This window comes from Apis mellifera (genome assembly GCF_003254395.2).
Source record: "Apis mellifera strain DH4 linkage group LG10 unlocalized genomic scaffold, Amel_HAv3.1 GroupUN_53_associated_to_Group10, whole genome shotgun sequence".
NCBI lineage: Eukaryota > Metazoa > Arthropoda > Insecta > Hymenoptera > Apidae > Apis > Apis mellifera.
This window is the reverse complement of record NW_020555815.1, coordinates 1-24,453: the sequence shown is the minus strand read 5'-3', so window position 1 is coordinate 24,453 and position 24,453 is coordinate 1. Positions and strand designations below refer to the sequence as shown.

Genomic DNA, 24,453 nt, shown 5'->3' with positions numbered 1-24,453 from the left:
TACTTTATTTATATTTTTTATTACATAAAATTATTACATAACAATTTTACATAAATTATAGATTGAATAAAATATAAAATAATTTGTGGTTTAATGTTAATAATTTTTATACTATATATAACTAGTTACATGCGATGTGGATTTAAAAAATAATAAATTTAAAATAATAATAATAAAAATAATTAAGTTTATAAATTCTTTTTTCATTAAATTTAAATAAAACTATTTTTAAAATAATATAATTGATTATATATATTTTATAACAAACAATATTTATAAAAAAGTGTATGATATTTTTAATTTCTTTTTCTTATTCTTTTTTCAATATTTATAAATAAATTAACTTGCTTTTTACAATATTATTGTGAAACATAAATAATTTTAATTGAATAAGAAATATATAAATATCAAATAATCAATACGAAATATAACCTCTTAAAATAATTTTATTGATATAATATAATAGAAATATAAATTCATCTTTCAAATTCTTATAAGAATTTTGTATATAATTCAAATAATATTTTTTATTATAAAATGGCATCTACATTTACTGTTATAACTCGGCAAATTTCAATATCATCAACGTGTTATGGTAAACGAAATTTTCGTATGATTCAATTATACAATAAAAGAGGTAGTCGTATGTTTAAGGAAGAACGAGCTAAAAATCCACACTACGATATTCCTATTGACAGTACGTACATCTTTATTTACAATATATTTCATAATATTTCTCTTACATATTTTTAATAATCATAATAGATAATTATATCTTATAATAATTAATAAATATTTTCAGAAAGAGGTGTAAGGTCGACAGGGATGTGGATGAAAAATAAATGGATTAATATACCAGAAATGATACCAGAACTTGTTGTTCCTTCTTTAAAAGATTTTCATTTAAAACCATATGTTTCTTATAGAGTTACAGATTTTAATAAGCGTGAATTTACAGCTAAAGATTTATTTAATATAGTGTATGCTGATAAAATAAAAAAAGACTTTATTGAAGGTAAATTAGATCCAAATGGTGAATCATTAAATCCTAGCGAAAATGAAAAAATGACACCTGAAGAAGCTAGGAAACGTGCTGAAATGACTGGTACAGATATTTTTTTAATGGATAAAACAGAAATTAAATAATATAAAATATTTTTATTAATTGTAATATCTATTAAATTTTCACTGTAATTGAATAATTATCTTCAAATAAAATAGATTCAATTTATTATACTTTAATGTTTTATTCAATATGCTGATACGCACAATGTATACATTTCTTGACAATTTTGTAATTTATAAACATTAATTATTTACCATCATATATGATCTTTAAAAAATCATATATTAAGTACAAAATATTTAATTCATTGCAAATACAAAAACAGTCTGTTTCAATTATAAATGGAGTGTATTGCATATATTTCATTGATTTTGCATAATTAGATTATTTTGCTATATTTTTTCAATATCACACTAATTGATGGTAAATAATTATTTTACAAAGTACTTATATATATTAATTGGACAATATATCGCCAAATAATAATTTCATATTGTGTCACTTTTGCAAATATTTTTACTGCTAGTAAAGATAATCTTGCAAAATTCAATGATATTTTAGTAAAATAAACTTATTTAATGATAAATTAATATTTATAAATGATATACATTTTATGCATTTTTGAATTTTTATCATTCTAAAAAAGACATGGATGAAAATATGTAACAATACCAAAATTGATTTTTCAATTCCCTTTGAATTTCTCTAAAACAGTTTTCGAAATGTCTTCTCGAGAATAATATCCAGAATAAGATCTCGCATGATTATGCTAACTTAACAGCTATTTTTTTTACTTATCAAAAGATTTTTTGAGCGAAGTTTGATTGTTTTTGTTGGGTAAAAAATGGCGGAAAATTTGAATATTAAAGTCGTTGTCAGTTGTGCGCGGCCGGTATTGCTTCCTACTGACTACTAAAATCTAATACATATTTGCTTTTAAAAAGTGCTGTATTCGTCAAAATTTACATATAAACATATTTAAGTTAATATTAATTTCATTTCTTTCCATTTAATAATAATTGTATAAAAAGTTCATTCAGCAGAACTATTTTGTTTCGAATAAAATGTTTGTACTTACATTTATGCAAAATATAATATTAATAACTTGATGCAATTTGTATTTTCATATAGAAAATAATAAAATATACAAAACATATAATTCAAAATATAAACAATCATATAATTATTTTAAATATTATGTATACAATAATTTTATTTAAACATTTTTACAGAATGCAGCACTTTTTTCTTTATTTTAAACAGCAGCTACTATTTATCACTATTTATTGTTTTATTATTTCTTAATTTTCTATAACAATCATAATGAAGAGTGGAATGATGAAACATCTAATTTTGTACAATATTATTAGAATAGATATTAATAAAAATGTATAACAAAAAATTTTAACTTGGTTTCTTCATTTTATTAACTCCACTCTTCAATAAATAGCATAGAAAAGCATAAGTGGCATAGTTCTTGCATTTAAATTTAAATTAATTTTATTTCGTACATTTTTATAAAATGAAATATATTATATTTTTATTTTACACACATTTTATTATATTTTTTTTATTGAGCATTGATTCTTCTTTCATTTTCTAAATTTTGCTTGGATTATGTATCTTAATTAATTATTTATCAAATATTCAAATGCAAGTTACAAAATTCATAAATTCCGATCGATTTTTATATATTATCTTCTGATTCTGATTGATTCCTTTATAATATCATAAAAAATAATAATATAAATATACATATAAATATATACATATAAATAATACATTGTTATCATTATATGATAATTTACTGAAATGTATTCAAGAAACATATCAAAAGTATTTTTCATTAATTATCATTAAAATATGCATACATATTGTGTTTTCAATTAAATATAGCCATTATAAAACAAGACATATGCCACTTGCTCATGAATATAAACTTGGTTGGTGTTTTCTCTTGTTAATTATCAGTCTATGATATAATTGGATATTTGACTGAGAAAATCAGCCAATTAATAAGGCAGGCGCACATGCTACTATATGACAAAGATTTTTAACAATATTCGTTATATATGCACGAAATATGTCATTATTTTATGAATGAAATATATGAATATATAAATATATGATAAAATATGATGCTCAAAGCACATGGGAAAACCGAATTTGAATAAAAGCAAATCTTTGACATTTAGTATCATGTACCTTCCATTTAATTAAAGATTTTGCGTATGAAAGCTAGAATATTATGGAGGAAACAGTTCTATAATGAAATTTATACAACAGTTTGAATACGTAAAAAATAGATACAATAGAATGCATAATCATAAAAAAAAAATACTGATATGGAAAGTCTAGGAAGGCAATACTGCTTATTGTATTTTGTATATCTAATCTAGTCTTTCAGACTCAAAATCTCCAACATTAAAAATACAACAAGATAGATGTTTATTCCATTGGATCTCCAACGTTTTCGAAGATGGTTGAATGAGGGTTGCTTCCAGTGGGCCATAAGAAACCACCTACACTGCCAGGTGGCAAATATGATGCTCCTCCACTGAGACCCACCTGATATATTTTCTTCTTTAAATTATTTACATTTGTATGTATATTCAAAATTTAATATTTTTTAAAAAACAGGATTATTAAAAATATTAAAAAATAATATCTAGAAAGCCAAATAAGGGAAATACAAATAATATGCTACAAATAATATGCATTTTCCAAGCTTAATGTTTAAATATTTAATATTGTATTGTTTAGGAATTCAATCATAATAATTGTGCTAATATGATAGTTCTTTGTGATTGTTGAATTATGTATTGGTGCAAATGTCGCGTTGTTGTTTATGTATTTAACAGGCAAATAAATAACTATTTAAAATCATATTGTACAGTTAACAAAACAAAATTTTAGTTTTCATATATATATATGTATATGTTAAAAATAAAAATATAATAATTTATATAAATACCCGTTAATCGTTTCTTAAAAAAAAAAAAAAAAAAATTTGTTAACTGTACATTGACTTTAATTGGATTGGTACATGCATGAATTAAGGCAAATTAGAGTGAACAATAAATCGCCAAATTAAAGAAAAATAATTTTTTATTTGCATCTAACACAAATAATTGTGCTTTTGTATCACAAATAACGTCTAATCGCTATTATAAACAATACTAATGGTATTTACATAAATTCATCATTGTGAACATGATACACGTTCACAACAATATTAACATTATGAAAGGAACAAGTAACATAATATTCTATTTTAAGTTCGAATATAGATACGCAATTTTGGCATGATTTAAATTTGCTCCAAAAGAACAATGACGTCATAATCGTTGGACAGATACCAACAAGTTATTTTATTCTTTTCTTTTTTTTATATTTAATCCAAACGATTTTTAAATTTCTATTTATAGAATTACCTGTTGGCTCCACAGCAGTGTCCTTTCTGCTAATTGACAATCTGCTGCAAGTCGAGATGGCAAACTTTTCCATCTTTCTTCATCTCGTTTTCTTTCTCTATCAAAGTCTCTATCAACATGTCCCTGAGATAAAGGTGGTAAAATCTGTGTTCTTTGAGCTAGTTTATAACTGTCTTGTCTTGGTACGTGATCAGTGCGTCTAGTAGTACTCGTTGATACCGGTATTGGAGTTGGACTTCCTCCACCTCTATGTCTATGATATAAGTTTCGTTTTTGTTGCAACATACGTTGTTGCACTAGCAATTGTAACTGTGTACTGGAATCACCACGAATTTTAAATTGTGCTTGATTTTCTGGTGGTGTAGATGGTGGTCTTAAATGAACAAGATCTAAATGACCTCTAGCTTTGCCAGAATCTATAAAAATAATATAAATAAGTTTATGACAAAAAATTTATATGATTGAAACAATGTTTATGTTTTAATACCTTGAATACTTCGCTGCTTGGTCGGTCTGTCTCCTCCACCTTGTTGAAAAAACAATAATCTGGGTCCACCATCTGAAGCTCTACGACCTTGAGAAACTCTTGATATTCTACCAGTAATTGGCGATGGACTCATAGGTGGTGGAGGCGTGCAGGAAGGCAAGCTACTCGTAAATGAATTTGCTCCTGAGTAATCTGGTGGGCAACCAGAATCAAAACTAGATTCAAAAAGCTCGGATGACGAACTACCACTACCACCCGCAATAAACAATGTTGTTCGACTAGGAGGATCAATAGAATCCATAAGAGGGGTATCAAAATGCTGTTGATAATCACTCAATCTTCGATTAACTATTTGACTGTCAATTCGTTGACTAATATCTTGATCTAGGCCTAATCTATGTTCCTCGAGTTTAATTTGAGCTTCTCTCAATTCATCACCACTTGGACCTTCCTCTAAATCACCTTCTGCACTACAGCATCCTTCATCAGTTGAAGAACTAGTTGAACTAAATCTTTTTCCTCCTCGAGTTGCATCTTCCCTTGTTCTAGAAATAAACATGTAAAGCAAATTTATCCAAAATATTCTAATTATTTGATAAAAATGACTGTGATGAATAAATATCAATTACGAATGAAATCTTGTCCTTCCTATTTTTGCTGCATCGTTTTTATTAAAATATATATAAAAATATGTAAAAAGCCACGAAATATAATATAATATAATATAATATAATATAATATAATATAATATAATGTAATGTAATATAATATAATATAATATAATATAATATAATATAATATAATTTAATATATAATATAATATAATATAATATAATAGAAACTATACAACATATGGCAATATAAAAACAAAGTAAATATTTAATATTGGAATAACTCAAAATAAGAGAAAAGCAATGAAATAAAATGAAAGAATTACCAAAAATAAAGTGACAGCAAAGCACTTCCAATCCAACCTGTCCTGAAAATCTTCAATACATGCGTCACCGTCAATAAAGATCAACGTCCCACTAAGCTATCGCTGTAAATAAAAATTGTATAATTAACATTTAATTTTTTACAAATTCTTTTGACGGGCAGGATTGGAAGACAAGTAAACCGTCATTTTGATAAAAATTTTATAAATAAAAATGAAATTTAAACTAATATTAATAATAAATAAATAATACAAATAATTGTATTATTATAGTTTAAATAAATATACCTTGACTTGAATTTGTCTTCTTTTGTTCTTGCAACACTTGGCCAACAAGCATTATTTGTAGTGCTGCTGACACGATGTTGTTTTAATCTTTCCAATAATAAAAAATAAATAGCAGCATGATGATCATAACTACTATTCCTTAATGACTAGAAGAAATATGAAGAAAGAATTGTTTTAATAAACACAATTTATATTTAAGACATATTACTAATAATATAATATTACTATAAATAAAATATTACTATAAGTATATATATATAGTACATAATATAGTTTATAAATAAAAAATATACCTCTCTAGTTCGCGTGATATCTATGCCTAAACTATGCATAAGTCGAAGTATTTGTTCATTTGGTTCTTGAATAGATGATGATGACCTTGTTATAATCATTGAACAAATAGTATCTGCTGATCCAGCCATCCAACGATGTCTCTTTATTTGTGGAATAGTATATCGTTTTGTAGGTTCCAAAACCAACATTTTTCGAATTAAACTTTCACAATCTATAGATAAAAAATAAAAATTTATTATATTAAATACTACAATAAATTTTTTTAAATAAAATTTTAAATTAATGTAAATATATATTTTAAATGTAATACCTGTACTCATGAAATATGGAATTCTAAATCTTCCACTTAAAACACGATCTCTTAAAGATTGAAGGGTAGATCCATCAAAGGGCAGTGCTCCACATACTAATACATATAATACGACACCTAAACTCTATAATAAATAATAAAACAATAATATAATAAATTATTTACATTATATGTTATATATTGTATAAATATAATTATATATTTTATTATAAATATAAATCCTTACCCATACATCAATTTCAGGACCAGCATAATGTTTCCCTCGAAAAACTTCTGGTGCTGCATAAGGAGGGCTTCCACACCATGTACTTAATCTTTCTCCAGGTGAAAATCTATTACTAAAACCAAAATCAGCAATCTTAACATTCATCTGAGCATCTAAGAGTAAATTTTCAGCTTTGAGATCACGATGTGCTACACCCGTTGCATGGCAGTATTCAACCGCAGAAAGTATTTGAGCAAATGTTGCACGAGCTCTGGGTTCTCCCATTCTTCCATATCGTGCAATATAGTCAAATATTTCACCCTTACTTGCATATTCACACACCTAACAGATAATAAAATTATATTGATTTTTAAAATTTTTTAAAATTTAAATAAAAAAAAATCAAAAAATTATTGAAATATACCATATATATCATATTTTTTGTTTCCATTACTTGATATAATTTGACAATATGTGGATGTTCTAATTGCTTCATTATTTCTACCTCTCTATAAACTTTTTCAAGATTAGTAGGATCTAATTGTGTTTTATCAATTATTTTAATAGCCACCTAAAAAAAAATATGAATTTCTTTTAAGAAAAAAAAAATAACATAGAAAATATATATAATAAGCAAATGTAGCAAATCATATCTACCTCTGTCTTAGTAATACGATGTCTAGCTAATTTTACCACTGCAAAGTTTCCTTTGCCAATGGTACCTTCAATATCATAAAATCCTACACGAATTTGTTTTTTTCCTTGTCCCACTCCAGAATCCATTTTAATTAAAAACTGTGTTTATTAACAAATAACTTGAAACGATTATATTTTTTTTATTGTATTGTACAAATAAATTAAATTACTGAAAATAAAAAAAAAATTACTTCAATATTTATCACAAGATAATATTTTAAAATAGTCTTTATTTTCTTGAATAATATATTAATCTGTGAATATATTAATCTTTCATTGCTTCTATCTAATAATAGATAATAAAATTCCATTATATATGTATACAAATTGAAAGTTTTTTGAATTTAGAAGTTTTATTACAATTCTTGATCGAAAAAAACATTTTTAATGAGGATCGTTGCAATTATATGCGTACTATATCAGACATCGTTATTTCAAACAAAAATACTAAAAGCTGAGGAAGGCTTTGCAAAAGAACCTTCTTTATAAAAATGTAAAAGCTTCCTGCAACAAGTACAATAGCTATTCTCACTGACGTCATGGATCGACAACGACCTCTTGCCTATCGACGGGTCCAGGATCGATACTTGTCGATAGTCCTCGATAAGATAAAAGAAAAAAAAATAAAAATAGAAATAGAAAAAAAGGCCAAAAGAAGAATATTGATATTTATAAATTATCCCGAGTAATATGTCGCTTTTCCTCGAATACGATAGAAATACAACTAACATTAAATGACAAATGCTCACTATACTTACATTCGATCCTTGCCCGAATTACCGGATATGACACGTTCCGAACCGGTAGAACCGTTTTTGAAGCAAAAAAATCGCTTTGGCGCTACCGACCTCAATGGGTACGCAAGGTCGGAGAGCTGATGCCATCGGTAAAAAATCGTCCTTTACGTTCACGAGATTCCGAATCTCGTTTTAAAGTGGCGGCGGTCCTAAGACAAGAGTCGTAGGAGCTTCGCGTAATGCGACGGTTCGATACCGACTGACCGACGGCCATGTTGCTACCCCCCTGCTATGCTAGAGTCGCCGGCCTCGTCTCTCTCTCACTCTTTCTCTCTCTCTTCCCTCATCACCCTCCTTATCCCCTTGTCTACTTCCACCATTCTTAGCGAACACTACCATTACTACCAACACCACCCTCGCGTCGTTTTTCCCCACCAGATTCCTACACTACTACTGTCATGGAACGCGTGCACGCGCGCATACACGTTATCTTCGACAATTGACGTCAACGTACCTACGTGCTACTATCGGCTCATCGTTAATTGTTCCTGGGTGTAATTGCAAGGCAAATAGCTCATATGCTACCACGTGGTGGACAAACTTCTTTTTTATCTTTGCTAAAAATGATTTCTTTCGTTGATAATTATTATACACTGATCGGTTAATTACGTGCATGCTGCCAATACAATTCGATCCGTCATTTCAATGAGATTCATGTAGTTCACGATAAAGAGAAAGTGGAATATGTATACAAATATTTAATTATTTTAATATAAGTGATATATTGTTATTAATACATGATTTTTTGTATACTTCAAAGATATTTTATGCACGATATTCAAACTCGTCGATTATAATATAATAGTTCTATTATAGTTGTATTTGAATTAAAAATATTTTATGGTTTGATAGATAATTATATAAAAATATATATATAAACATTACTTTTAGTTTACGTTATCTATATGGATAATTTCTTTTCTGACAGTCGTCAGTGATTTTACGATCATTCGTCATCGACAATTGCAGATAATTAATCCGGTAAATACTGGTAATTTTTTTAAAGGATTGACGTCAAAGTTAAGTTTTCTATCGTAAATATTTTTTAATAATCCACATGTTACATATTTTATGATCTACATTAAGATTAAATATTTTTTACGTGATACGAAGAACAGAAATTATTTTGAAACGAAAAACTAATTGTGCTTAAATCGTCAATATTTCATTTATTGTGGTAGGTTAAAGGACTTCGTACGATTATTATTTTACTATTCGTTATTAAAATAGTTGAAACATCAAAAACTAATAAGAATTTTGTCATTAGATATTATCGATTAGATATTATTTTATTTTTATTATTTAATATTTTTCTTGTATAAAATCCTTATTTTGATTATTCCAAAATCTTTATGCGTATAATACAATTTTTACGTATAAGAGGAAAAAACACTTTTTATGTGTTCATATATTTACAAATGGATAATTTTTTATTTGCAAAAATATTCATTAATAGTAAATTTATACATACCACAAAATGAAATAGTAAACTACTTTAGCCTTGAATAGGAATTAACACAAATTATCATAAGCATATGTTTATTAATTTGAAATTCATAGATTAAGTTTTTATCAATTTTTTCAAGTTTCTTGATTATAAAAAATACACGCATAAAATTGTAATTATAAAAAATTTTGCTAAGATAAAATAACGAAAATAAGTACTATTATATATTGTTATTTCTATAATTAATCTATTTATTAAATCTTTAATTTCATTAAGAATTTCAATATTCATATATTTCTTTACATTACTAACACATAAAGAGAAATTTATACGAAATTAATACAGCCGTGAATAATTACATATTATATTATATCATTATTATATCATTTGCTTATCAGGATGCATATGATTTGTATTTTTTTTTTCAAAAGTTTATCGATTTTTTTTAGCAATCCGCCAACTTCTATATAATATTACAATTCTTTTCCACGTATATATTCCACATATATATATATATATATAGTAATCGGTAGTGCCATGCTGTAAAATGAAATATTCATGAATGACGATATAACGTATTTATCGCGTGTTAGGTAAAGGTTACACAAGAGACTTCACGCATAGGGATGTAATAACATTATGCCTATAAAATTATATGTGCGGTAACGTTTGTTTATGTCAAAACATGCTACATTTACGTTTGTAATAATTTAAACTCATCGACTCTGTGCATAATATCAACCGGTTACGCCTACGATTGCAATGGGGCAAAAATCTTAGTTAAATGATGGATAACGATAGATAATGATAGTTAATAGGGCGGAAATGACGAGCAACCATTTACGATGTCACTAATGTATATGTTTTTATGTAATAGAATCTTTGTTCAAATCAATTTTTTTTTTTTTTTTTTTTTTTAGTCAAGTAATCGTTTTGCCCAAGGATACCGATATTATCTATTTCTTTCTGCGGATAAAAATAAATCCGAATAAATTCCATTCCGTTTCAGAATCTCAAGACGTATTAGCCCAGAAGAAAAATCTGAAGCGTTGATAGTTTGTTTTAATTGGGATTTATTTAATTTAATTTTCTCATTTACAAATAAATGAGGAAATTAAACAATTTTTAATTTATATGAGTAATTTATTGGATGTTTAATGATAATTATTATTTAAATAATTTTTTTTTTTGCTAATATAATATACTTAATTATGTATAATTTAATAATTACTCTATAATTTAATTATTACACGATTAATAATTTTATTACGTTCTTATTTAAAAAATTGAAAACAATTTAAAGAATTAATAATTTTTCACGAAAAATAATTGCGAATAATTTCATTTAATTATAAATAAATATATAATTTCTTATTATATATAGTCTACTCTATAATAATAATATTATATATTATATATATTAAAAAATGGAAAAAAAAGAATATGATATAACAGAAAATACATTAAATATATATATGTCAATCAATCATGTAGTTTAATGTAGTGAATACATTTATTTTCTGAAATGTTTAATTCATAGATATAATATAAAATGAAACAAAAATTCAAAATAAAAAAAAAATAAGGGTGAAAAAATCGCATCCATATTGTTCGATGTTGCTTTTTCATAGAAATTGAATTTATTCGTGCACGACTGCATTGATATGAATCTACATATTGATAATATTTGGAAAAATATGCGACATAACTCTTTTTCTTTTCTCCCTTTTCTTTTTTCCACGAATTGCAATCTTATGTTTGCAATTAACGATCAAATCGTCGTAAATCGATTCAAGATCGAACGCAACACAAACATCCGCGCGATTATTCGGGTTAGACGAGACGTAATCCCGGTTCAGGCCGACCTGGCTTTCGAGCGTCATCGCGCGTCTTTCATCGACGTATTTTCGGCATCATGCCACGGACAGGCTGGTGTAATATGCTCGAAGTGCGTCATAATTAAAACAGTTGAATACTGTGCCATGATGCACTCGTCAAATGGTTATGACGATCACGGAAGGAAGTTGTAACAACGTGGTTGAATTTTCGCATCGCATGAACTCGTGGAAGCTTCCGTTGTTTCTAATCTTTCTTATGCGCACACGTACGTCTCGTGGCCTTTTCCGTTTTTCTCAATTTTTATTCTTCTTCTTTAGATATTTCTGTCACATTTTTTTCTTTGTTCCTGAGGTGTTTTCCCTTGTTTTCCCTTTTCTTATCTTCTTTCTATAAGTATATCTCTTGTTCTTTTCTTTCTTTTCATATTTTCTATCTTTTTTAAATGTTACTGTCATATTTTTCCTGAAATATATCTCTGCTTATGTTTGTTTTCTTTCTTTTGGGGTATTTTTTATTTCTTTTTTATTTTTTTTTTTTTGCATGTCCTGTTTCCTGCATGTTTGTTATTTTTTTTGTATTTTCTTTTGATTCTTAAAACTGTCTGTTTTCACCTAATTTTTTTTTTTATTAGAGATATTTTATACATTTATTAGCATTTTGTACTTTTATTATATCTTTTCTTTTTCTGTCTGAGATTTCTTTCTTTGAAAAAATCTAATTCCTCCGTCTAATTTCTTTATCTTAAATATTTCTTCTTTTTTTTCTATTATATTTCTATTATTATTTTTCTTTTCTTTTCTTTTTTTTTTTAATTTTAACAGATTACATCGTCAACATCATATTTCGCAATATAATTCAAAGTTATCAAGGTTTCTTTTGATAGATAATTTTTTGAAACGATAATTATTATATGTTTCGTTCATCACGCTAAAATTATGATTCATTATTCATTTCTTTTAGTATTGTAATCGATATCTAATTTCGAATACAGTATAAATTAAAAATTTGATCGATTTTTTACAAGCAAAAATACATGTTAACAATTTATTAAATTCGTATTAAATCTATATGAATTAACGACAAAATTAATGTAATATAAATTGAGAATTGTTATGTGTGAAATAGATGTGATAATTTATTAATTTAATATTTATCAAGAAATAATAGAAATATAATAATATAATATAAATATAATAATAGAAATATTATTTAAAGTAGTCATGAATATCTGAAATGAAAATGAGCGTCTACTTTTATATGCTAATGATAATCGAAAGAATAGTAACATACTGAACTATAAAAAACGTAAAACTACCGCATAAGCTGTTAGCATTATTAGAAAATCTAGTAATAGGATCAGAATAATAGGATTACGAAGATTGGTCTTAAACTGACGCTCGCGCGAAATAATGTAGCGTTAAGAATAAATTTAAGGTAAGAAAATTCTTTGGCCTCATTGATTTTTAAAATTTATTTATTCTCTTTGTTGACAATTTTAATCAGTTAATCAACTTATTCCCCATGTAGAAATTCTAGATTATAAATAGATTTATGTAAATTTATAAATATTCTTTCATAATTATTCTGAAACTATTAGAATTTTTTGACTCTTTGAAAATTAAAGAATAAATTCTATTAAAATATATGGATGTAAAAACTTCTTGTTGTGACAGAAACAAGAAAAATCCATTAAGCAAGAAAATTATTGAATAATAATGATCACTGAGAAATTCTAATCTTTATTTTATTTAAATTTTAATAACCGTTAGAAGTTACTATTATGTGTCAAAATCTTGGCTTTTTGTATTTCTGTCTTTTCTTATAATTATAAAATATCTACAATCCATTGATTTTTAAATAGAAAAACTCTTTTTATATATATGTTTTTACATAAAATATTAATCATAAGCATTTAAATAAAGCATTTAATTGATTTATATTCAGATAGCAAAAGAACATATATTTTATAAATCTTGAAAAATATCCTAAAAAAATTTTAAAGATGTTTTCTAAAGATTTCCATCTTATAGCAGAAATTATCTCAGTAATGAATCTTAGTAAAATTTTAAATGAATTAATTTACAATGTACAGAAAAGATAATAAATTTGGCAGAAGTATATTTTAGAAGTATATTTCAATTTAAAAAAAAGTCTACAAAATTATGTAAAAGTAATATGAGAAAAAAAAGGAGTCAGCCAATGGATTAATTGAAAAAACAACCCGGACCTGGGGTCAGTCTGCGTGCCTCCAGACTTTTGCGCGTCGTGAGTTTAAAATAGCGGATCATATGCGTGTTTCCTACGGCTCACAAATGATTTCTTAAAATAAGTAGTCCTATAGTTTTGCCTTTTCTCTCCAAGTTCGTTTATTTTATCCACATCGAGATACAGGGATCTATACGTGAATTTATGAGATCTTAAAATTGGAAGACATTGAGGATTATCATGACAGAGCTCATCATATCCAGACATTGCAAATGTTCTCATAAATATGAGAGAACAAAGAAAAAATAAAAATTGAACGATTATTTTTTTAATCTTCTTCAATGAAAAAAATATATAATTACAAAATAAGAAATTTTTTCTTGGTTTATTCTTGTAGAATAAAATTTTATTCAATGAGTTAACTCGGATATCTGGTTTTGTGTAAAAATAAATGTTGAGACAAATTTTGTTTGGATAATAGATAACGAATAATAGGTTGCTGTTTGATAAAAGGATTCTCGAAGTGTTGATCGAAATATCAATTTGTTTTAACACTATAATCGAATAAAATAGCGTTATCATCGATTTATATGAAGATTAAACGAGAGTTTAATCTTCGAGAATTTGTGTGAGATCTACGAACAACATTTTAGTCAAATGTAAATTCGTAAATGTTGCAGAAATGGAAAATATTTTTTGAGGCTAAATAGAATCAATAATAACTCTTTAATTTGTATATTTTAAAAAAATTCCTATAAAATTCAAAATTTTATATTTTACGTATAATTAAAATGTTTTAAAAATTTAAAATATGGAAATACTGAAAAAAAAATTATTATTTACCATTTTTCTTTTTGTCTACGATTTTAACATTTAATCCTTAAAACTACTTTGATCAAGTTACGGTAAACAAATGTTTCATAATAAGATGTTTCGCTTTCTCTTCAACTTTAACCAATTAACTTTCCAGCTTTTTACTTCTGTTGGTTAGCTATTACGATTCCACTTTCCATTTCTTCTTACAAAACTGTACTTTATCCATTTATGTCATAATAAATTCGAAATCGTTACGGATTTGTTGGGATCAATTGTCCAATAGTGCTGATGAAATAATTGACGATTTCTATGTTTCTTTTTTAGTTTTTTCTTATAGTTTGCAATTACTTTAACCAAGATAAATAAGACTTTTTTTTTTGACGATAAAAATAAAGTTGTATGTGTGATATTTTAGAATAATTTGAAATCTATTATAAAAAATTTCATTAAAAAAATTAAGAAATATTTTTTATTACTGGTTATGATTATGAAAATCTATTGTTAGAAACTATATGTGACAAAAGTTGACAGGAAATCTTCTAAAAAAATATAATAATTTTTAAATTTTATAATTTTTATACTTTATAAATATCATTCATTTAATAAAGACATTGTTAAGCATCTTAAAAATGTTTTTGTATTCAGTTTTGAATGGCAAACAATTGTCGAATATTATAAAAAATTGTTAGATTTATTGAAATTTCATTTTGATAATATATTTTTGCTTTGAAATTGAAATAAGAAGATGAAACAAGATGAACAATTTTATCGATAACGAGCTTTTGTTTGATCTATCAAAGTCTGGACATTATCTTCATCTGGTACACATATACGTACATACACACACACACACACACACATATATATACATGGTATATAAATGTTGACAATTGTGCCGAAGTTGCATAATGAAATTCAAGGCAATTTCTGACGTCTTCAGTTCGAAGTTCGAAATTTAAAAACTTTTGAAGTATCTTCAAAGATTTTTACTTCTGATCTTTGATTACAAATCATGTTGAAAATTTTAGGCAATTTTTGATTGCATTTATAAATGTGAAGTTAAGTTAAGATCGCATCATATCATCATCGATTATGATTTCAAAACAATACGATGTAATAAAACAAATAGGAAATAAATAACTCATTAATAATGAATTATTATTTTTTATTTTATTTGTTTAAATATTATTAACGCATGCAATATGTTTATACGAATCAAATACATTAATGTGATATTTATTTATGAGATTAATATCTTTTTTTCTTCATTATTAAATGTTTTTCTTTTCTTACATTATCATAGAATTGAAAAATTATGAAATGATGATACGTTTTTTATGAATCTAAGATCTAGGACTGTAATTACAATAATGATAAATCTTGATTATGATGAAAGATTAAAGACAGATCTAAAGGTAGAAGATTAAATGTGAATTTAAAAGATAGCTAAGTTGAAATAATAATAAATTACAAAAAATATCACAATATATTATTATTTCAAATAAATAAAATTTCATCTTAAATCTTAAATAATTTTGAAACGAATAGCACACTCAACAAGTTTGAAAAATACTGATCTAATTTATAAATCTAAATCTAAATTAATCTATAAATCCAAATCTATAATTTTACATACAAAGACTTTATTAATATTAGAAAATTTATTTTACTTGCAATCTAATTTATAGTTTAATTCATAGATCTAAATCTAACATATGTAAAAAACTTTAATATTACATGTAAACTTTAGAAAACAAAATTATACAGAATCCAATATATGTTATACATAATTTAATTTATACATCTAAATTTAATCTCAAATATATACAAAAAACCCTCTAATATTACAAATACAAGTTATATCCTATATTATAAAAATTTTATAATATAATAATTACACGACACCAAAAGATAATCTCCAAAAAAAGAACAATATATGTACAGAGCACTTTTAATATTACCTCCATCACAATTTCAAGGAAGAAAAAAACATAGTTACTCAAAACACTCTTCAATCTTAATCCACGTTATTCAAGACATCCCTCAAGGAACCAAGATTTCCACTTCCTCCCCCAATCTAGTCTCCACGAATTACACTCGATTCGTTGGAAAAAAAATGGTCGAAAAAGCGTATTACAAAACTTGGTTTTGCGGAGTGAACAGCTGCACTAGGTCACGTAGCCAGGATATTCGGGTGTGCACATGGTTCCTGGGCGGTTTCGACACGGTCCTGGTTGACGTCATCGAATGACGTCAATCCAGGGCCCCTCCGGATCCCCCTAACCCCCATTCAACCGCGCTTTATCGCGTCAACGTAAGAAGACGCAGCCACCACCGCCGCCTCCGTCACCTCTCGGCCCTCGAAAAGCCGACCGATACGGTTTAAACAGGCGAGATTTACGAAATGCCACCACGCTCGTTTCTCGGTGACGGTCATCTGCAAATAGAACGCTCGAATCAAAGCTGAAATAGCAGGGTGTGGACGAGAGTGAAGATTCCTGCGGGAGAGAAAAAAATAATGCCGGATCCGTGGAATGTAGTGGCGTGATGAAAAAAAGAAATGGAAAAGAATATATCCAGGGTGAGGAAAGTAAGGTCGTTGTCTTCGGCGGATGGGTGGAGGTTGTGGCGTGTGGGGTGGTTGCACGATGAGAGATTGATATTTCTCCAGGTCGAAGATGTAAAGGTTGTGTATGTTGAGCTTGAATTCTGGATATTGTGATAGGGTGGATATAATGGGAAATGGAGTGTGTTTGATGATACACATGTATTGGGAGAAGATTTGGAGGAAATTTATTTTGATATTGATTTAAAAATAATTTGAATATATATTGTTGATTATTGATTTGATGAATAATATATTTTAAATGTAAGAGAGATGATTGTGATAGGATGTAAAAAGAGAAAAATAATAAATTGAGGAATCGATTATTCGGGAGGAATATTTCTTTCTGAAATAACAGTCGGGGCAAATATTGAGCGATAATTCTAGTAGTAGATATAAACATTTGATGCTGCATATTTAAAAACTAATTATTTTCAATTTAGTAAATAAATAATAAATAATTAGTTTCGTGAAGTGATAAATTTATTATCTCAAAAATAGATTATTTCTTAAATTATTTCAAAATGTAATTTTAAAATACTATAAAAGAAATTCCTGAAAGCGTTAAAGTCTGATTAAAGAGAGAATTTAATCTGGTAATTATTAGTTTTCTTTTTTGAATAAAAAGAAAACTAATAATGGTTCTGTAGATTCTTTTCAGATTTTTACTGTGTTTAAAATTAGAAATTACAATTGATAATACGAAATTTGTAATAATTTGTAATTTGTTTATTCCAAGTTAAAGAATTAAAGTGTATATACCAAGAGGATATACAATTCAATAATAAGTGAAATTTGAATTTATATTTTAAAATGATTGATTTTAAATTTTATATTCGTTAAACATTTTTTAATCCTCTCAACGTATTATGAATTTTAAAAATTTTAAATTCTTATATCTTAATATCTTATTACTTCATTTTATTATGTTCTCTTGTGGTCTAATCAATATTCTCTACTGAAAGAAATAAAACATCGTTTAATCGCTTAAAATTTAAATATTTTAAATACATCTTTTAAATAAAATTTTAATTATTTTTTGTTGAAATAAAATTGTTTATTTCAAAATATTAAAATAAATTGAACAATGCATAGAGAAGTAATCCTTTATGTAAGTAATTAATAATATCAAGAATTAGTGCTATGATAGAAAAATATTTGAAATTAATATTTTTCATTCAAATTTTTTTTCCACAAAATTTGAAAATAATTTCATTCATGTGTTTCATTCTGTACATCTTCATTCTTTATATATTCGAGATAATACGTATATACAATTTCAGAAGGTTGATTCTCGTGATCAAGAATAGTCTGGTTTGTACGTTGGCATGTCGACTTCTGAATACGTAACAGATACACACACACACATATATATATATAAATGTAACAATGGAGCATGTATTAGAAATTCGATAGCATGATACATTTATATGTAATTATATAATTAATATTAGAAATACCAAATTGCAATACAAATATATAAATATAAAAAAATATATTTATATAAAAATCCATATTCTAATTATTATATTTTAATGTTAATTTTAAAAAAAATTTATATATATTTTATAATTGAAAAAATAGGAATATTATTTCGACGAGTATTTGATGATTCTAGTGTTAAATTAAAAGTTAATTAGATTACATATATTATCGATTATCTGAAAGGAAGTCTTTTACTCTGTGAATTCGGTGTATTGGAATATTGGGTGTATTGGAAATAAATGATCTGTAACCACAGTTGGGATAACTGCAATGGAGCGATAGGGGATGAAAGTTAATCTGATTATTGATTTTTTTTACATAAAAATGCGAAAAAAATTGTTTCGTTTTTGGATAGAACATGTATAATTTACAATTTTTCAAAAATCACTGATGTTATTAGTTCTTAAAATATTGTGCAATTATATTAAATTATTATTTAAATAATATTTTTACTATTATTGTTTTAAAATTATTTTTAATTCAAAGATAAAAATTAAGATCAGATAAGAAAGAATATGAAAAATTATTTACAGTTATTTAATAAAGTAAAGCGTAGTTTATAAAGTTATCGAAAAAAGTTCTCCCTTTAATAACTTTGTTCAAGAACTTTGAATCTTTGTCGCGATATATTGATCGATTGTTGTGCATAAATTACAATAATTGGAAGTTAATTTTTCAAAAGTTGCTAGACTCAATTTTAATAATGATTTGTCGAAACGTATGATAGATTAATGAAAGAATATAATTTTATAAATATAATTTTATTTCTCGTGTTATTTTTTTCTTTCGATATTGAATAGATTATAAAAGATTGCAAAATCAGAAGATGATGGAAATAATTGCGATAATGATCGAAATTATAGTGAGATCCTCTATTTTATAAATTTTTCAATTTTTTTTGAAACATGAGATTTTTTATCGTATCTTCATTTATAATAATGATGAAAGTCAATAAGGAAAAAAGCGGTTCGTTAAAAAAAATAAACGTTGTATGCAATTATTCTATCGACGTGACGTGGAATATTTTCCAGAATTGTTTTCTTAAATCGATATATCCTCTTTATAAATTTGCGATTGCAAAACTAAGAGGAAAACCAGGACAATATTGCAATGTAAGCATTATTTATTGGTTTCTGTAATTCTGATTAAATTATTATTCTTTCTTCTTTTAGATTAGAGAGAAGTATCTAAGTAGTTAGTAAGAAAAACATAATAAAGGATAAATTAAAAAATTGTTAAATCATGATGGATAAAATTAAACATGAAATAAATAATGTCAAATAAAATAAATTTTTGTTGATGTAATTTATTATTTTTTCCTTATTATTCCTTGTTATTTTTTAAATTAAATATTTATTTGTATATTTAGAAATAGTTATATAAAATAACTAAAAAAAAAATATAGCCACGAATAAACTAAACATTATTAATTAATAAATATTATAAATTAAAAATATAATGGGATAAAAACTTTTAATTTTTTTTATGTAACAATATTTATAATAATTTAGATATCTTTTTAATTTTTTTATATACTTTGAAATTTTTATTTTAATACTTATTTAAAATTAATTATTAATTTAAAGAGAAAAGGATATTGTATATAGGATATTGTAAAAGGATATAAATATTGTATTATAAGAAAAGATGAAAAAATACAGTTTATCTAATCACTTAGAATCTTCCTTATTTGTAATTTTCAATTTAGATAATTCAAGTGTAGTATATAATCGAAAACGAAAAACTTTGGACCATGCAAACGTTTACAATTCTACTGGACACAAATGCTTCAGAGAATTCGGATAGTTCGTGCGAAATTTCTTGCGAAATTTCCTAGATACTGCAAGATCTTGAGCATCCTGATTCAAATTCGATATCCCAAATATTCGCACGTGCTCGGTTCTCACGCCTACTATCTCCCTGTATTGTATACAAGTATCTCTCTTCTCTTGTCAGAACTTGGGATTTATTTCGGTCGCCACTTTATCCAAACTTATGTCACAATCGCGCCTCGACGGATATTTCGGATAAAATCCAGGCGCCTGGGGAGAAATTAGAACTGCCGGATCAAAATTTAGCTGTTTGGCGACGATATTGGTCTCGCCTATTTGTGTCGAAAAATTTTGATATTGAATTTAACAGATTGAAAAATTATCCCCTATATATTTAATAGTTAATCTGTGCATAAAAATATAGATACAAAGTGTTACAATATCTTTTTATTCGTTCATTATTTAGTGAATATTGTATCTTTTTTTTACAAATACAAATTTCCATCTCATTGTTCGATAAACTAATTGGATTTTTATTTTAATTATTATAGATATTTTTATTTATATATTTTTATATAGTATATAATGAAAAAAACATAAATAAAAGTTATAATATTTTATTTGATATTGTAAGACATAAATATGGCGATAAATTTAACGAGAATATTGCTAGTATTCTTGGATATTGCGAGTGAAAAAATATTTATATTTTACGACTTCCTGAGTGACCCTGGTTGTAGTAGGAATGATTAAAACCAGAAGATTCTTGTAGTGAACAAAATGTAAATGTATATTATTTCGATTATAATTCGTAAATATTTATAATAAAGAGAAAAAACGTTGATAATGAATTAAAGATTATTACGTACTCTGTTCTCTTATATGCATATTATAATTTAAGAAAAAATTGTCTTGTTTGTTTTTTATTGATTAAGCAAATATTGTATTTTCCTTGATATTATTTTATAATTACTAAAAAGTAGTAAAATATTATAGTAGAAATAAAAGGAATATTTAAAAATTAAAAAGAATGGTATAATAATAGCTTAAATATTATCAATCTTAGCTATATGATTGTATAAAAAATCCATACTAGATATGTATATTAACAATTGATGATTAATCGCTATTTATAGATTATCAATATCTTTTTGATATATGTATTGCTTATTGATTGACAATATTTTTATTTAATATTTTTATAATATTATTAAATATTGGTACGATTATTTAAACAGAAATATAAAATGAGCAGGAAATTGTGAAAAAAAATTAAACGTATATTTTATTGCATACAAAATTACAATTATTCATAGATCAACAATTTTAATATTTCATCTAAGTTGATCAATGTTATATATTCTTTTACGTCATGCTAATATTGTTAAAAGAATGATAAAATATCCATTAATTGTATAAATTACCCTAATTAAACATAAAATTTAAAATAAATTAAAATTTATAGATGTAATTATTGTGTAAAAAAAAATTGTGATGATAATGACTTAAAAGTTCAAAGTTTGAAAAATAATAAAATATAGAAACGATATGCATTTTCATTCATAAGTAAAAAATATTTTCAAGAGGTATTAAAAAGAGACAATATCACGAATTCATTGTATTATCAGATTATGTGAAAACTCTTTAACGTGATAATATTTTGATATATACGATCACGATAGTAGGAAAGTAGTTTTCCAATTATAGAATAATGGTTTGAATAATGAATTGGAAATAATCAGCCTTGATCTAAATTTTTATGAAGATAGTGTATGTTAATTTGGTTAATTTTTAAGGGTTTCTGGTATTAAAAATAAATTTAACAAATCTTTGCATAAATTATTTTATAAAAATGGAATTATTCTTGAAAAGGGGAACAAGTTTGCATATTATTATTTTATAATTCGAAATCATATATATTGTTACACAATTTTTTTTTAAACAAATTATTATTTGTATTACAAACTTTTAATTTTAATTAATACTTTTGACAATGAATAATATCATAATATTAAATTATATTTAATAATATTATGCGTTTTAATGTCAACATTATACAATTATATAATTTATAATAATGAATATAATTTAAAATTCATTTGTAGGAAAATATAATTAAAAAATTTTCCATTAAAAATATTTTTATTAAAAAATGATTATAAAAATTGTTAAATGAATAGAGAAAATTTAATAAAATGGTTGTCACGGGAAAAGGAATAGTTAAAAAAAATGAAATCGTACAGATTCGTATGAATATTCATGATCAATGAAATACTATTTTTCTGCAGCCTCAAAAATGGCGAAATATTTAGAAATATAAGCGCACCTTGATGGACGATAGTATAAAAAATATATTTAATTTCATTCGTAAAATAACATTTCATTCGTTTGTAACATAAAAACAAAATTGCTATAATTCGTGTTCAGAGTATCCACAAATATTTTCTCTCCTTGTAAAAGATGTTTCGCAGGACAGATTTTTGGCATCATTTAATTTCGTTATTTTTCAAGAATAATTGATGACTAATACACACTTTCGGAATATTGAGATTAAATTCTTGAATTTCTTAAAAAAACCTTGTACCAATAATAAATCTGTATGCTATAGAATAAAATTTTTTTAAAAAAGGACGATATCTTTTCTGATATAAAATAAATATATATATTTTTAAGAGAAACAAGATTTATTTTAATTTTATTATCAACAAAATGATCCATGATGATTTTAATTTTTATAATTAATAATTATATTCAAAGAAAGAATATTATAATAATGATGTTGTGTATAAAATTGATTTTTAATATTAACTATCTAATTTTTCTAATAAAAATTTTTCTTTAATAATAAAAAAATACGTCAGAATAGCAGAAGAAATTAATTCATAGTTTCTTTATAAAAGATAATATAGAAATTTTAAGTAATATATTTAATAGTTTAAATAATATATTACAGTAATAAATAATATACAAAATTATTTCGAAATTTTTTAAAAAGAAATTATATACGAATGCTAGAAATGAACAAAGAAAGATCAGGAAACCAAATCTTTTTTCATCGAACTGTATATTCGTAACAAAATTAGCACAATTGCTAAAATTATATTCATCTTTCACGTTTTTTTCTTTTCATGTAAATTGTATATCTTTTTTATTAAAAGATCAAAGGGAAGCAAAAAATAAATTAGATTCGTTGAATGAAAAATCGTCATCAAAACGATCGAAATTCAACTTATTATGACGATAATGATGTTTCTCGAGATAACAGAAGTAGTTTGTTTTTCAATTATTGGATTGACGTGTACAATTAGTAATTTGATTTCTTGAACTTTTGAGTCATTCTTTGTGGATCAATTCCAATATGGGGAGTTTAAAGAGAAATTTGCGTCATTTGATTTGCGTAATTAGCAAAAATTCTGAAACTTGATACTATTTACGTATAATACGACGAAACAGAATAACTGTAAAAGTTTTTTTTATTTTTAAAACTTATTTGATGAATTATCATATTTTAATAATTATTTTCCGGGAATGAAAATTTTTTACTAAATAATTAGAATATATTATAATCAATTTTTATTAAATATTTACTTAGAGAGAAGTTTTTCGATTTTTTTTTTAATTTCTTGTGTTAAAAATAGAAAATGCAAGAAAAGAAATTTTTATTCATTAAAATAGCTATCCTTACTTGGCTTAATACAAGAAAAGATTATAAATAATTATCGATTTTTGCTGGATATAATTTTTTTCCTTTAATGTAATAATTTGATAAATTT

At 25.0% G+C, this 24,453-nt stretch overlaps 2 protein-coding genes across 3 annotated transcripts; one reads left to right on the top strand and one right to left on the bottom strand.

Annotated features, from left to right (window-relative positions):
- Positions 1-300: 300 nt before the first annotated feature.
- LOC724790 (39S ribosomal protein L41, mitochondrial) lies at positions 301-1,231 on the top strand. Its single transcript, XM_001120690.4, has 2 exons — positions 301-697; positions 803-1,231. Exons 1-2 carry the CDS (start codon positions 538-540, stop codon positions 1,144-1,146), a joined length of 504 nt encoding a protein of 167 aa, XP_001120690.1. The 5' UTR covers positions 301-537; the 3' UTR covers positions 1,147-1,231.
- Positions 1,232-2,915: 1,684 nt separating this feature from the next.
- Positions 2,916-8,727, bottom strand: LOC413736 (serine/threonine-protein kinase SIK2). Of its 2 annotated transcripts, none has more exons than XM_006572354.3 (10): positions 8,473-8,727; positions 7,676-7,883; positions 7,443-7,589; positions 7,040-7,360; positions 6,814-6,937; positions 6,503-6,714; positions 6,210-6,355; positions 4,988-5,532; positions 4,501-4,916; positions 2,916-3,649 (listed from the first exon to the last, which is right to left on the bottom strand). In XM_006572354.3, exons 2-10 carry the CDS (start codon positions 7,799-7,801, stop codon positions 3,515-3,517), a joined length of 2,172 nt encoding a protein of 723 aa, XP_006572417.1. In that variant the 5' UTR covers positions 7,802-7,883; positions 8,473-8,727; the 3' UTR covers positions 2,916-3,514. The 2 variants fall into 2 exon arrangements, with proteins under 2 accessions (XP_006572417.1, XP_397175.1); XM_397175.6 differs by having other exon boundaries at positions 2,916-3,634; positions 8,473-8,726.
- Positions 8,728-24,453: the final 15,726 nt, after the last annotated feature.